The following is a 13,078-nucleotide window of genomic DNA, read 5'->3' on the forward strand; positions in this document are numbered from 1 at the left end:
ATGAGTTTCTTTGTACCATTTTTCACAGTCATCGAGAGATTTTGCCTGCTACCTGGTGCAAACATTACTTACAAGGATGCAACAAGGACAGAGGTTGATGCAGTGACCTTGTTGGACAAGGCAACGTGCTGTTAACAGTGTTCTCCGATGATGGTGAGGCTACACACTAAAAAGTATAATCGAGCACTTTACATTCAATTGAACAAATTATTTGATGTTTTCTTTTTCTTTAGTATTTTCGCACCTGTCTTCTGCTTCTGAGTTGTCTGACTCCAACTCAAGCTTCAGCTCATGTGCCTCAACTATAATCTTAGATGAGGTCTCATGTAAGAGACAAAGAATTAACAATACTGCTACAGTAAACAGGCTGCTACAAAGCTTCACACTTGTGCTTTGTTTTTTTCCTCTCAAGTTTCTAGAAAGATTCCTTATTGCCAGGTTTTTCTCAATGTTCATTTTTCTCTTTTTTGTTTGTTTTTCATTTTTAAGAGTTAATTGAAACTGTCTTAAGAAGCAAGTCTGGTGGTGACAAAGTAATACAGGAATACCAAGCAACAAACACCATGAAGGACGCCACAAGATGACAAATGGTTAACATACTTGTGGCTCACATGATTGATAATCATGGGTATGTATTCAGTGTATGTTGTGTTCTTTATACTTGTGCCAAATAAATGCATACTAATTGTCTAAATTTAAAAAACTGAAAATCTCCTCTCGGGCACCTTCCCCCAAAAGCAATCAGAGAGGAGTATGCTTTGGGCATTGTGATGCCGATCCCCTCGCTCAAGGATCCATATGCAGACAAACCCTATGTAAAAGTCAATATTTATACAACACAAAATTATTTAATGATGGACATAAAAATTATCTGATATTTTGTTATGAGCTAAATCTGACAAAATATGTTGTGTTTTCACTTATCCAGGAGCAGCAAGGGGTGCAGGATACATTTCTTGGCGTATGAAAACTGTCCAAAGACAGATTCGGCGTGGATCTCCAACACCACCTAGGGTGACAGACAGTTCTTCGGGTGGCCCAAATCTCCAAAGGACTGTGAATGTTATACACCAGCTTGATGGGGATGCTTGCAAGGAGGCCATGTCTTTGCTCAAACAACTCTGTGATTTTACAGAAGATGAAGGAGACCTTTCAGCACTGTCAGAGGCTTGTTAATGATCCAAGCAGAAGCTTCCTACATACAAAAGGACTGGTAAGTTAGAATTCATTTTTTGAAATGGTTTGGAATTTGGAGCTACCAGTTGTTTCAAATACAATTTTCTTTCTTAAAGGTGGAGCAAGACTTCACTCTCCTGCTCGATGACGACACATCCTCCAGGTTGCTTCAGAAATGGAAGACATTCTTCAGGCCAAATGCCATAAAAGAGGCTAAGAAGCTCACTTCAACACCAGAGTTGCTTCGCTTGATGCAGTCAGCAGAAGGTCATCCAGAAAATCATCAAGATGATTCTACAAGTGAGTTGTATTTTTATATATATATATATATATATTAAGGGTTAAAGCTGCATTCAGGGGCACATATTCATTTGTTTCTGTGTTTTTTAACATTTAAATTCATACAATTAAGACAAATTAAATATTTGCCCACTTTTTCTAGTTTTGCTATTAGAATATAATATAAAGTCAAACAAAGCATTGTCTGTTTTGTTTGTATGTTCATCCTGAACTAATAATCCTATAGATTTTTCTTCTTCTTGTGTATCTCTAAAAATTGATATACTTTTGATAACTTTCAACAATAGATAGAAGACAGAAGGTTAAAAATTGTATCTCAGCAGAGTCACTTATTCAGTCTCTAAAGTGTTATTTTAACTCTGTTTTGAGAGTTAAAACATGAAGTCTGGCACAGTGTTAAATATTTTAACTATTTTAAAAATGTGAATTTAATTCTAAAGAGTGTGGACTAGGGCTGGGCGATATGACCCAAAATTCATATCTCGATATTTTTAGCTGGATGGCGATATAAGATATATATCTCGATATATTTTTTTAAGCCATAAAGTAAGAACAAAAAGAGAGTTCTTAGTCAAAGCTGTGTCCCAGATGTCACACAGGCACTTTTATTAACATACAGCACAGATGTACATGAAAAATTACTCAAAATTAAATTATGAGCATTCATTAAATAATAATGCTCCATAAATAAAAGAAAACAAGGTTGTTTTTGTGCTAAACAAAGAGCTCACAATTGTGCAGTCAAAATATAAACTAAAAGACGCTGAGCGTAATAACAAAGACAGATTTCACAGCTGCTCTGTTCCCAAGTTTTGCTGTGTGACTGATAGCCTGGAGTTTGAAATCCGCTTCATAACCACCTCTCTTACAGGTGCCATTTATGGTCCTTATACACACACAATACGGTAATATTACGTTGATGCACAGTACGTATCACTCCGCGAAGTTCCTCGGTAGCCGTAATGCGCCGACAACCTATCAAGCGGTGCAGCTCCGTAGCTGACCAAAGTCGTACTCAAACATTTTGACAGATTGCTGAGCGCTGTGTACCACATAAAATCGGTTCGCGGCCATCAAGCACAACCAGAATTCATACATAAGGCGCGCTATCAACTTTTGAGAGAATGAAATGATTTTAGGGTTAGCGCTGTTAGCTCGTTAGCGCGGTTAGCTCGTTAGCACGTTGACGCCGTCCAGCCCCACGCATGGGGCGATGCGCAGTAACTCGTTAACGGAGATTTGCCGTGTCCGTCTTGTCGCTGCCTGCACGTGAAGCGATGGGGGAGGAGGGGGAGTTGTCTTCAGTGAAGGCGAGGCGGAGTAACGTTGCATAGAGACAAAAGTGGACGAAAGAGAGGCAAACTTGCGGCTCCACAACTATAATTATAACGTAACATAGACTATATCGATATAAAGGATATTGTCACATCTTATATCTCGTATAAAAATATATCGATATGTTTTAAAAACTCGATATATCGCCCAGCTCTAGTGTGGACTATGTAAACCCTGAAAAAGTGTTGAAAATGATTCTGTGGGAGTCAATTTAACACTGGTCTTTGTGCTTTGAAGAGATGAAATATTTAAGATTTCCTAATCTTAAATGTGTGTGATAACAGTCTCGTCTTCTGTTGGAAGATATACACATATACATATATTAGACATTTTATTGTGCACCTCAAATGACAGCTGATGAAGATTTACTGGCAATATTTATATTTACAGAAGCAAATACTCTGTTTAACATATTTTGTGTATGTACATAGTTAAGCTGTTTCAATTCAGGGCAAACTATACCTCTGTATATAGTACACTGAGTCTTTGATTGACTGATAGATTGATTATTCAATATTAATCTCTACATTTATGGGCGTTACACTACACATGTAGCCTTTGGTCAAGACCAGGATACGGTGGTGACATTCTTCTTGCCTTCATTAAATCTATTATTGATATTTAAAACAATTTTATATTTAATATATATTCACCTTCATATTCTATTATTGGCATACCAGTGACGTAACGAGGCCTTGTCGGTCACGTGGTTTTGACGTGTCGGACTTTGCTCGATACATTTTGCTACAAGCAGCTACTCTTTTCTTGGATCTGTAGCCGCTCGTGTTGCTTGTTTCGTCCAAACAGCGCACAAAATATCATGGAAGGCAGGGGTTACGGCTCTGGTAAATATAATCTGTTTAGCTTTTGTTTCACATTTGGCTATAGATATTGATAGTTACCCAGTTAGCCACATGCTTTGTTCCCCTGAAACATGACCAGTTTGTTAGCCGTTAGCTAAGCTAATGCCGTTTAAAAAAAAACAACCAAAAAAAAACTCCCCAGCATAAGAGCCAGCCTTTAGCCGGTTGCAGCCTGAAACAAATACCTAGCTAAACAGTAGTCGTGTTGTATTTTCTTACCAGTTATTACAAAATCTGACAAGTACCAGTAGGTTTGTTTTAGCGAAAATTTAAAAAAAAATCGTCAGCGTTACGCTAGGCCCATCGGCCACGATTAATGAAACACTGCTAGCTACGCGGCCCATCTCGCTGTCGGGCAGATTGTTTGCTAGCGATGCTAACGCAGACGGCTTTATGGGCCTTGGGCGGTTTGTCACTTGCTCTGCCAAAGTTCGTTAGCTTATTCTTTTAAAATGGAGTCAATGTCGGAATAGTTTAAAGGCTAGCTGATAAAATGGCCGCCTCTGAGAAGATGCCTCTTAGTCTTTGGATTTAATTGCTGTTCCTTTCTGAACTGCACAACTCTATTAAGACAGAAAGCTTGCAAATCAATTGTCAAATGGTTATAGTTATAGCAGTGGATTCCACCTTCCTATGCTTTTGAACGATTTGCGCTATTGAACAGCTCCTTGTAATAAATCCGCACATGCTTGTGGACCTGTTAGTATAAAATTCCCAGTGCGTTTGTATTATCAGTCCATATTCTCTCTTTTTGTAGGTTACTCCAGTTGGGGAGGTGGCGGTTCTGGAAGCAGAGGTAAGTTGGTACACTCAGCCCTGAATTACTGCTATTCATGAAGCAAGTAAGTAGTGCATGTTTATTCTGTTTAATTAATTTGTTTCCTCACAGGGAGTGTGTTATTCTTTTTGCCCCACCCCCTTTACTAGGTTCTGGTGGTTTCGATATGCACGGGGGAGGTTATAAGGATTCCATGTCTGGACTCGGAGGCTATGGAGGTGGCAGCAGCCACATGAAAAGAGGGCTCTCGGGAGCATCTCTGCTCTCATCGACGGGCACCCATGCAGATGCAGTCATTGCTAAGATTAACCAGCGCTTGGACATGCTCACTCAGTTGGAGGGGGGGTTTAAAGGGGGTCGGAGTGACAGGTAACAGTACTTTCCTTTTTATGCTTCATACCATCTTTCTTAGTAGGGTATCATTCCCACACATCCATGCACCTGAATATGTGCCAAATTTGCATAACAAATTTGGCCCTCTGGTTGCTTGAGCGCATCGTCTCTTAGTGTCACGTCATGTCTGGCTGATGTCAAGTTACCACTTTGTTCTACAGTTGTCTCAGTAAATGCTTAGGCCTTCTAATAGCCGTTCTAATTTTAAAGTCCAGCATTAGGACCAATTCACACCTGGCTGCCCTCCTAGCTTGCGATTCTCCACTGATTCTGAAGAACAGTTATTCACAGTGGTTGGGGGTAAAACAAACAAAGGTATACCACTGTTTGCAGAGACTTGGAGAGTTGATATCCTTTGGAAATTGTTGAGGTTGCACCAGTAAATTGTGCTGTTTTAGTCTTTGTTACGGCATTACTGTTGCACTCAATCCTTGTTGGAAACAAGTTGCCTCAATTCCCGCTTGATGAGAAGATCGTATCGTCCAGGCTGCATTTGAATGCCTCGGCATCTGAGGATGCATTGTTTGCTCCCATTTGCTATGCTGCAGTATCCCTCATTTATTGAGAAGAAAATGATGATGTGATCCTTTAAACCAAAGACATTGTGAAATGCATGGTCCCCTGTTGGAGGTGCAGTTACAGACCAGCTTTTCCATTTGTTACAAACTGACATTGTTGCATATAAAGCCAATCCATCTTTATTGAAAACTCTGAGCATTGCTTTTGTCCCGGCTTTGTGTTTGTGTTTACACACGTTGTTTCTCTCATCCTCTGTGTGACCTAACCCTGTCTTCTGGCTTTAGGTTACTGAAGAGAGATGGGTTTACAGGTGCCCTGATAATGCCTTGTTAAGCTGAAATGTTTATTGAAGGATGCTCAATGTATTTACAGAAACACAATCTCCCCTTGAAAAATGCCCAGTATATATGTTTTGTTTTTTTTGTATATAAACCCCTTTTCATCAGTATTTATTGTAATTGAGTCAGTTCCCAGGACACTTTACTTCTTGTGGATTCTGATGGACCATGTTCATGTCTGTTCAGGGTTTTACAGCCCATCCTTTAAAAAGGAGGGAGGCTTAAAAAATTAACTGCATTTCCCTAATCTGCAGTAGACTTGAGATTTTAAAAACAAGAGGAATAACCTTTCAATGTACCACAAGCACAGTGTTTAAGTTGTTGTGGATCATTAATTTTTGATCTAATTTGTTTTCTGAAATGAAGCTGGGAGTGACAAGAAAACATGGAGAAAGCGAGACCACAGAGGAGAAGGAATAGCAGGTGGAGAAATCCAAACCTGGCTGCCCCTCTGCCTCCCTTGCTCTCTGCTCTTCTCTACCAACCCTCTTCCTCCCTCCTGCAGGTTTGACCAGTACGAGTCATTCGACTCGCGCTCCTCCGCTTTTGCCTCCTCCCGAGATCTCTACAGATCTGGCGGCGGTAGCTATGGTTTTGGTGATGGCCGGGAGGACAGCATGCTGTTGAGTCAGCGAGGAGGCCAGGGCTTCGGAGGGGGACTTGGGCTAGGAGGAGGAGGAGGCTTTGACAGCCCCTCCTCTTCCTATGGAGTCGCTAAAATGCGACAGAATATGAGGGAGTCCTTCACCAGTCCCCAAGGAGGAGGTTCTGGAGGTGGAGGATGGGCTGGAGCAGGCCGACGTTCCCCCAGAAGGGGTGGAAGCGCCGGGGGTCGAGGAGCTACTGGAGGGTTTGGAAACCGCAGGTCAGACCCCACTCCATTAAGCGGAGGTTTGCGGGGAAGTGGTAGCGGTGGCCAGTCCCACCGTGGCCACTCTCCAGGAGGTGGTAGAGGAAAGCTCCCTTCCCTCCTGTCCAACCGCATGTACCCTGAGAGTGGGGGCTTCCAGGGTTCTACTCAAGGGCCTCACGACTTTCCTGGGAGGCATTTTGGAGGGGGCCCACGGGCTGGCCGGCAGCGAGGCCGCAAGAGACCCCTTAACAAAGTAAGTACCTCCAGCCAAATAAGACCTCCTCAGATACCTGGAAAAAGTTAAGCCCTTTCTAATTCCCTCCTTTTGTATTCTCAGTCAACTGGCAAGTCTTGCTAAACTGCCTGTGCCTGCTATTTGCTACCTAAAGCAGTTTGTCACAGATAGTGCCCAACACATATTTACAGTATCACTTGCCCTTCTAGTTCCAGAAGAAAGTAACTGCCCTGCATCCACAGTAACGACAAATCCCACATCTCCCCACACAATTCATTGCCCTGATAACTGTCCGGATGTTGATTTTTTTTTTTTTTTTCCATTAAGTAGCTTAGATAGATTTTTCCCTTTTCTTTCCTTTGCCCCAATTCTGGCTTGTCTTAAGATGAGGCTAACACTATTGATGTGGAAATGCCACGAGGAGAATATGAACATTGCCAAACATTAAGTCTAGCATCTATTAGTGTTTAATTCTAAGTTGAAGGTGTATTGTCCAGGTTTGTATTTATTTTTATTATCACTAAATGCATTTGTGTGCAAACTGATTTCTGTGTACTGTAGCAGGTGAAGCCACAGCGGGATATTCAGAAGAAAAGAAAGCAGACCCCGACATCAGGTGATGAGCCAGAGTCGAAGATGAACAAGACGGACAGTGCCGAGTCAGAGGCTACGCAAGGTACTGTTTTTGTAGACTGTGTGCTATTCTCAAAAGACCTCATTACTTGGCAGATATTTTGGTGTCTTTCTTGGTCTTATGTGTGTGCTCCGTGTTCTTAGAGCAACCAGAGAAAAACGGCGATGGTGGTGAGCCAAAGACAACAGCTGCTGCGGTTAGTGGATCAGCCTTTTGTCAACAGTGGCATTTTAAAGGTTTATTGTATTACTTTAGGATCTAATTAACTTGTCCCAGGAAATTGCTTTAAGCAACCGGTGTACAGTTTCAGATGGAAATAATAATTTAAATGTAAATGAGGATGAGGAGGTTTTACAAAACAGACAAAAAGGCTAAATGCGATGTTCTTTTTTTCCTTCATGATCAAACAATGTCACAGATTTGAGTTGAATATGTGTTGCAAATATTTATGACAGCATGACTACATCCAGCAATACACATCTGTTAAGTTCAGATGATGGAGCTATTTTTGACTTTTTTTTTTTTTTTTTTTTTTAATTTCTTTGAGTAATGAATATTTTTCTTTGCAGGAGACAAAACCTGCTGAAGAAGGTGATAAAGGTAAGCTTAACTCCAGTGACTCCTCACTGATTTTTTTTTTTTTTTTTTTTTTTTTTTTTTTAATTATTAGTTTGAGTTAACTGAATATTGTGGAAACCCAGCATTAGTTTTTGGGTTTTTTCTTTGCGTATAGAGGTTTCTCCAGATTCTCTGAATCTTTTGATATTGTGTTTCATTATTTCTTTAATTATTTCTATACAGTTAAATAATTTATTTACAATTTACACTCTCTGTTTTTGTTTGTTTTGGGGTTTTGTTTTTTTGTGGGGTTTTTTTTGTTTGTTTGTTTGTTTGTTTGTTTGTTTGTTTGTTTGTTTGTTTGTTTGTTTGTTTGTTTGTTTGTTTGTTTGTTTGTTTGTTTTTGATTGGGGTTGTTCCTATACGTGTCTTCTGCACTCTTGCTCCTGATTAGCTGCATCCAAACTGGAAGAGAAGAAAAAGCCACAGGGCAAACAGACACCGGCCCAGGGTCAGGACAGACACCCAAAAATGAGGAAGAGACGAGGATTCCTGGAAAGGTGAATTTACAAACTCCTAGAAAGTTCTTTCAACTCTCATTTGCTGTTTTTGTTTTCAATCTCACCTGTGGCTCTTTCTGATGGGCTTTTTTCACTAAGACTTTAAATATTTTTCCAGGGTGATGTTTGCATGTTCTGTGTGCAAGTTCCGTTCGTTCTACAAGGAAGAAATGGAGGCTCATCTTGAGAGTCGCTTCCACAAGGACCACTTTAAGTTCCTTTCCAGCCAGTTGTCCAAGCCCACTACAGACTTTTTGCAGGTAACTCAAATTTATTGGAAGTCATATTTATGATTAATGAAGAACCGAAACTGAAGAAACTTGCCAATCATAGGCTTTTAGAAATGTTACAGTGCAACAAGTGCTTGTTGTAAATATACTAAAACAATTTGGAGTGTGGTTAAATGGAAAAACACTTCTGGTTGAATCTGCTGAAATATTTATGCAGTGATCTTCCAGAGCCGACGCGTGATTTATATGTATAAATCACGCGTGTGTGTATGCATACATGTGTATGCAAGAGTAAAGATATTGGGCGAGGTAAACGTTTGATGAACTGTAAACTGAAAAAAAACCTTTCGTTTGTAGGAGTATTTGCAGAATAAGTTTAAGAAGACAGAGGAGAGGGTGAGCCAGCTGGAGAACCACAGTGCTGCAATCTGCCAGGTGTACAAAGAGCAGGACCTCACCAGGGGTAAGCAGAAACTCCTGCTGTGTGTTGAACTGAAGATGCGCATAGATTGCTCACTACAGATATTTCTCTCACGCTTGTACAGAGCTTGGAATGGAGCACTTTATGAGGAAGGTGGAAGCTGCTCACTGTGCAGCATGTGACCTTTTCATTCCCATGCAGCCCCACCTGATACAGAAACACATCAAGTCTCCTGACCACAACTACAACCGCAAGGTACAGCAGGTCTTCTGCAAATGGACTGCCCCACAAGCCTATATGTTTAAAAGTACAATACTACATTCAAATCAGTGCCCTTTTATTTTTATCGCCGTCCTTCGGGTATCATCGTTATTATTTTGGTGTGGCTTGTCTGGTTCTGGAGATATCGGCCGTATAAATGGATCTAAATAGCACGCAGTGCATCCAAAAATAATAATAATTTCAGCATCATTGAGAAAGTCAACAAATGTTGTTGTGACCAGTTTCATGTAGTAACTGTTTTCTTCCAACTACACCGTCCTGTCATTCTGCAGAATGTTTCATTTAATTGGCAGATGTAGACAGTAGAAGAAAATGATTTGTATATGAAGCTGCTTACACAGCAATGTTTGTAGGCTGTGTGAAACTGGGTCCTGATTTCTGTAGAGACATTGCTGCTGACCTTTTCACTGAAGCACTGAAGGCCAGAGGTTGGCTAATATTGATTCTGCCTTATCAGAAAACATTTACAACTTCAGACTGTCAGACGATGGGGTAACAGTTTGTCCCATCCACTGTTTGTGCAGTGCCCTTTTTTTTTTTTTTTTTTTTTTTTTTTTTTTAATGCAGTAACTCTGCGAAGTCCTGCACTAATTTTATAAATGGTGCCACAGAGCTGAGGCTATTGTTTTGTTCTGACATGGAAATGTTGTTTATTTGAAGGGTATGATGGAGCAGTCCAAGCGGGCCAGTCTGTCGGTTGCTCGAAGCATCCTTAACCACAAACTCATTGGCAAGAAGCTGGAGAGCTACCTCAAGGTATGCACAGAGTCCTGTGTGGGCTTGCATCAGAAATAAATGTGATTATAAATATGCACCAACTACTTGTATGTATATATTTATTTATTTATTTATTTGTAAACACAAAGAACAAAAGACCAGTCGTGTCAGTAAATGCACTGTTAAGAAAAAAGGAAACTTATACTTGGAAAAAATCTGATTAATAACATAACACTTTGGAGGTTTGCATCAGCTGTATGGGTTGTAGCGTGCAGAAACTGTCTGATGCAAACATGCATAACTGACCATGAGTGCAGTGGGTCAAAATGTCATTATTTTTCTCAATTCTTTTATTTCGTCAGGGTGAGAACCCGTTCACTGGTAACCAAGATGAACAGGATCCAGAAGACAGCATGGCAATGGACGTATCGGAGTTGGAGGTCACAGGCGAAGCGGCAGAGAGCCAGGCGGAAGGAGAACCTGCCAAAGATGAGCCTGCTCCTGAGGGGGAGATTAGCAAAGAGGTGGTCGAAGGAGAAGCAGGAGAGACTGCTGAAGCAGCAGCAACATCAGAAGCAGCAGCATCAGAAGCAGCAGCAGCAGCAGCAGCATCAGAAGAAGCAGCAGTAGCAGCAGCAGGCACGGAAGAAGAGGGGGAGGAAAAGATGGAGGAGGAGCAAAAGATGGAGGAGGAGCAGGGGAACAAGAATGAGGAGAACCAGGATGAAGAGGAAGGTTTTGAAATTGGGGAGGAAGAGGATGAGGGATATGTGGTTCATGATGAGATTGGTGAAGAGGGATTACACGGTGACTTGGGAGATGAAGGATTGGAGGCAGCAGTGCACGAAGAGGAAGATGCCAATGATCATGAATGATTTCTGCACTGTGTGAGAGAGAGAGAGTGAGAGAGTAACCTTTCCATCTGAACATCTGTTTGGACCAGTCTATGACCTGTACTGTCCAGTTTGACTGCCACATGTATTGTGGATTACATATACCTGCTCCCGTCATGTTTCACTGTCAGTCTGAGCTTGTTGTTTGAGTTTGATAAAAAGCAGTTGCACATTTTGTCTACTGCTCTTCTTCTTCACTTTCTTGCAGAGATTTACATGAAAGCAAATGTCAAAAATAGTAACTCTTGTCTTCTGCATGCATACAAAGTTAGGGGTAGACTTCTTTTTAAATATGAGAGTAGACCGGACGTGTGGTTTACCCTTCCTCAGTCTCAATGCTGAACTGATCTGTTCCCAGGAATAGCTTTGTACTCGGTGCAGACATGAGAGGCATTGTTGGACTTTTCATTTCAACATTGGCAAGAAGACACATGAGCATATTTATGAAAACGTCAAAGTAAATTTTTTTGTTGTTGTTGTTGTGCCTTTTTGTTAAAATGTAAGTTGTTTAGAATTAAGAAATTGCGGCTATTGTAACATTGAGATATATTGTGTACTTTTTTGGGGGGGGGGTCCAGAGTTTACACATTGTTATGGCTTTCAGGCCTTTCCCAGTATTGATGAATGACTGTTTTCCAAGCTTTTGGATAAATCTATTAGGAGGAGGGCTTTTTAACTCTGCAGGTGGGGCTGCCTGAGATGATTGAGGGGACTGTTTGTAGAATAAGCGTGCAACATTTTGAATATCATTTGGAATATTTTCAGTCGTTTTAGTTTCATCTCGGTCTGGGAAAGAAATAAACTCGTTGACTAAATCAGTTTCTTTGTGTTAATTCCTAAATAAAAGTGAAATTAACTCAGTGGCTGCTTAAAAGGTGCCTTTACTAATTTGTGGCAACGATTCAACGAGGTGCTGGAAACGCTGCTCGTGGATTTTTGATTCATAATGATGATGGCAGCTGAATCTCCTGTTACATCACAGCCCTAAGGTGCTCTATTGGATTGAGATATGGTGACTGTTGAGGTGATTTGAGTACAGAGAGCTCATTATTATGTTTGAGAAAGTGTGCCAAAAAAAATTACCCTAACACTATAATGCCACCAGCCTCCTGAAGCATCGAGAGAAGGCAGGATGGATCTGTGCTTTCATGTGGTTTACACCAAACTCCGAGCCTGTCGAAATATCACAGCAGCAATCCGCTCATCAGACCAACAATATTTTTCCAGTCTTGTTGATTTATCCTGTGCAAACTGTGACCTCAGTTTCCTGTTGACAGGAGTTGCATCTGGTGTGGTCTTCTGAATAGAAAAGAATTGCTCTTTTTCTACATGTCTTTATTATAAGAACAATGAAACACAGTTTGCGATCTCTCCGTTGTGTGTAATACATAATAACACAGGCATTTACATTTACACAAGAAAGATGTGTACAAGTTAGTGCTGCTAGTGTAGTTCAACATTTAACATGTTACACATTCAGAGATGCTCTTCTGCACATGCCGTAAACATCTAACCTCAACAAGGCAGTTTTTCACAGAGAGCTGCCACTCGCTGGATATTTTCTGTTTCAGAGCATCCTTTGTAAACTCTCGAGATGGCTGTGCGGGAAAATCCAGACCATCAGCAATGCCCATCTAGCATTGACAACCATTCCACGTTTAAAGTCACTGAAGTCTGGATTTCAGCAGGTCGTCTTGGCCATGTCTACATGCCCAAATGCACTGAGATATTGCCATATGGTTAGTTGAGATATTTGTGTTAACAAGCTGGTGAACAAACATACTTAATGAAGTGGCCAGTAAGTTTGAATTGGAGGACTGCATGTGTAGACCTTTAACGTAAACTGAGCAGGGTATCAAAAGCAAATCATCTAGCAACCAGACTTATCACATTTGTGATGTGTACATATTCACTGCTAATTTTGCACATTTTGATGCAGACTGTTGACCACAATTCTGATAACCTGTTGCAGAGGTTGTTTTGATACTGTGCT

The 13,078-nt window shown here is 40.8% G+C and overlaps 1 protein-coding gene and 1 pseudogene across 1 annotated transcript; both read left to right on the forward strand.

Moving 5' to 3' along the window:
• On the forward strand, positions 1 to 1,858 carry LOC146572205 (uncharacterized; annotated as a pseudogene).
• Positions 1,859 to 3,500: 1,642 nt separating this feature from the next.
• Positions 3,501 to 11,900, forward strand: akap8l (A kinase (PRKA) anchor protein 8-like). The gene is made up of 13 exons (XM_085276215.1): positions 3,501 to 3,656; positions 4,432 to 4,470; positions 4,602 to 4,821; positions 6,208 to 6,808; positions 7,352 to 7,466; positions 7,568 to 7,620; positions 7,994 to 8,024; positions 8,437 to 8,542; positions 8,661 to 8,802; positions 9,130 to 9,235; positions 9,318 to 9,448; positions 10,136 to 10,231; positions 10,555 to 11,900. The coding sequence occupies exons 1-13, from the start codon at positions 3,632 to 3,634 to the stop codon at positions 11,065 to 11,067; spliced, it is 2,178 nt and encodes a 725-aa protein (XP_085132341.1). The 5' UTR covers positions 3,501 to 3,631; the 3' UTR covers positions 11,068 to 11,900.
• The last annotated feature ends 1,178 nt before the right edge of the window (positions 11,901 to 13,078 follow it).

The sequence above is a fragment of the Mchenga conophoros genome, linkage group LG6, assembly GCF_057382185.1.
Source record: "Mchenga conophoros isolate Kocher_MC1m ecotype Shallow Benthic linkage group LG6, M_conophoros_male_GT1.1, whole genome shotgun sequence".
Classification (NCBI taxonomy): domain Eukaryota; kingdom Metazoa; phylum Chordata; class Actinopteri; order Cichliformes; family Cichlidae; genus Mchenga; species Mchenga conophoros.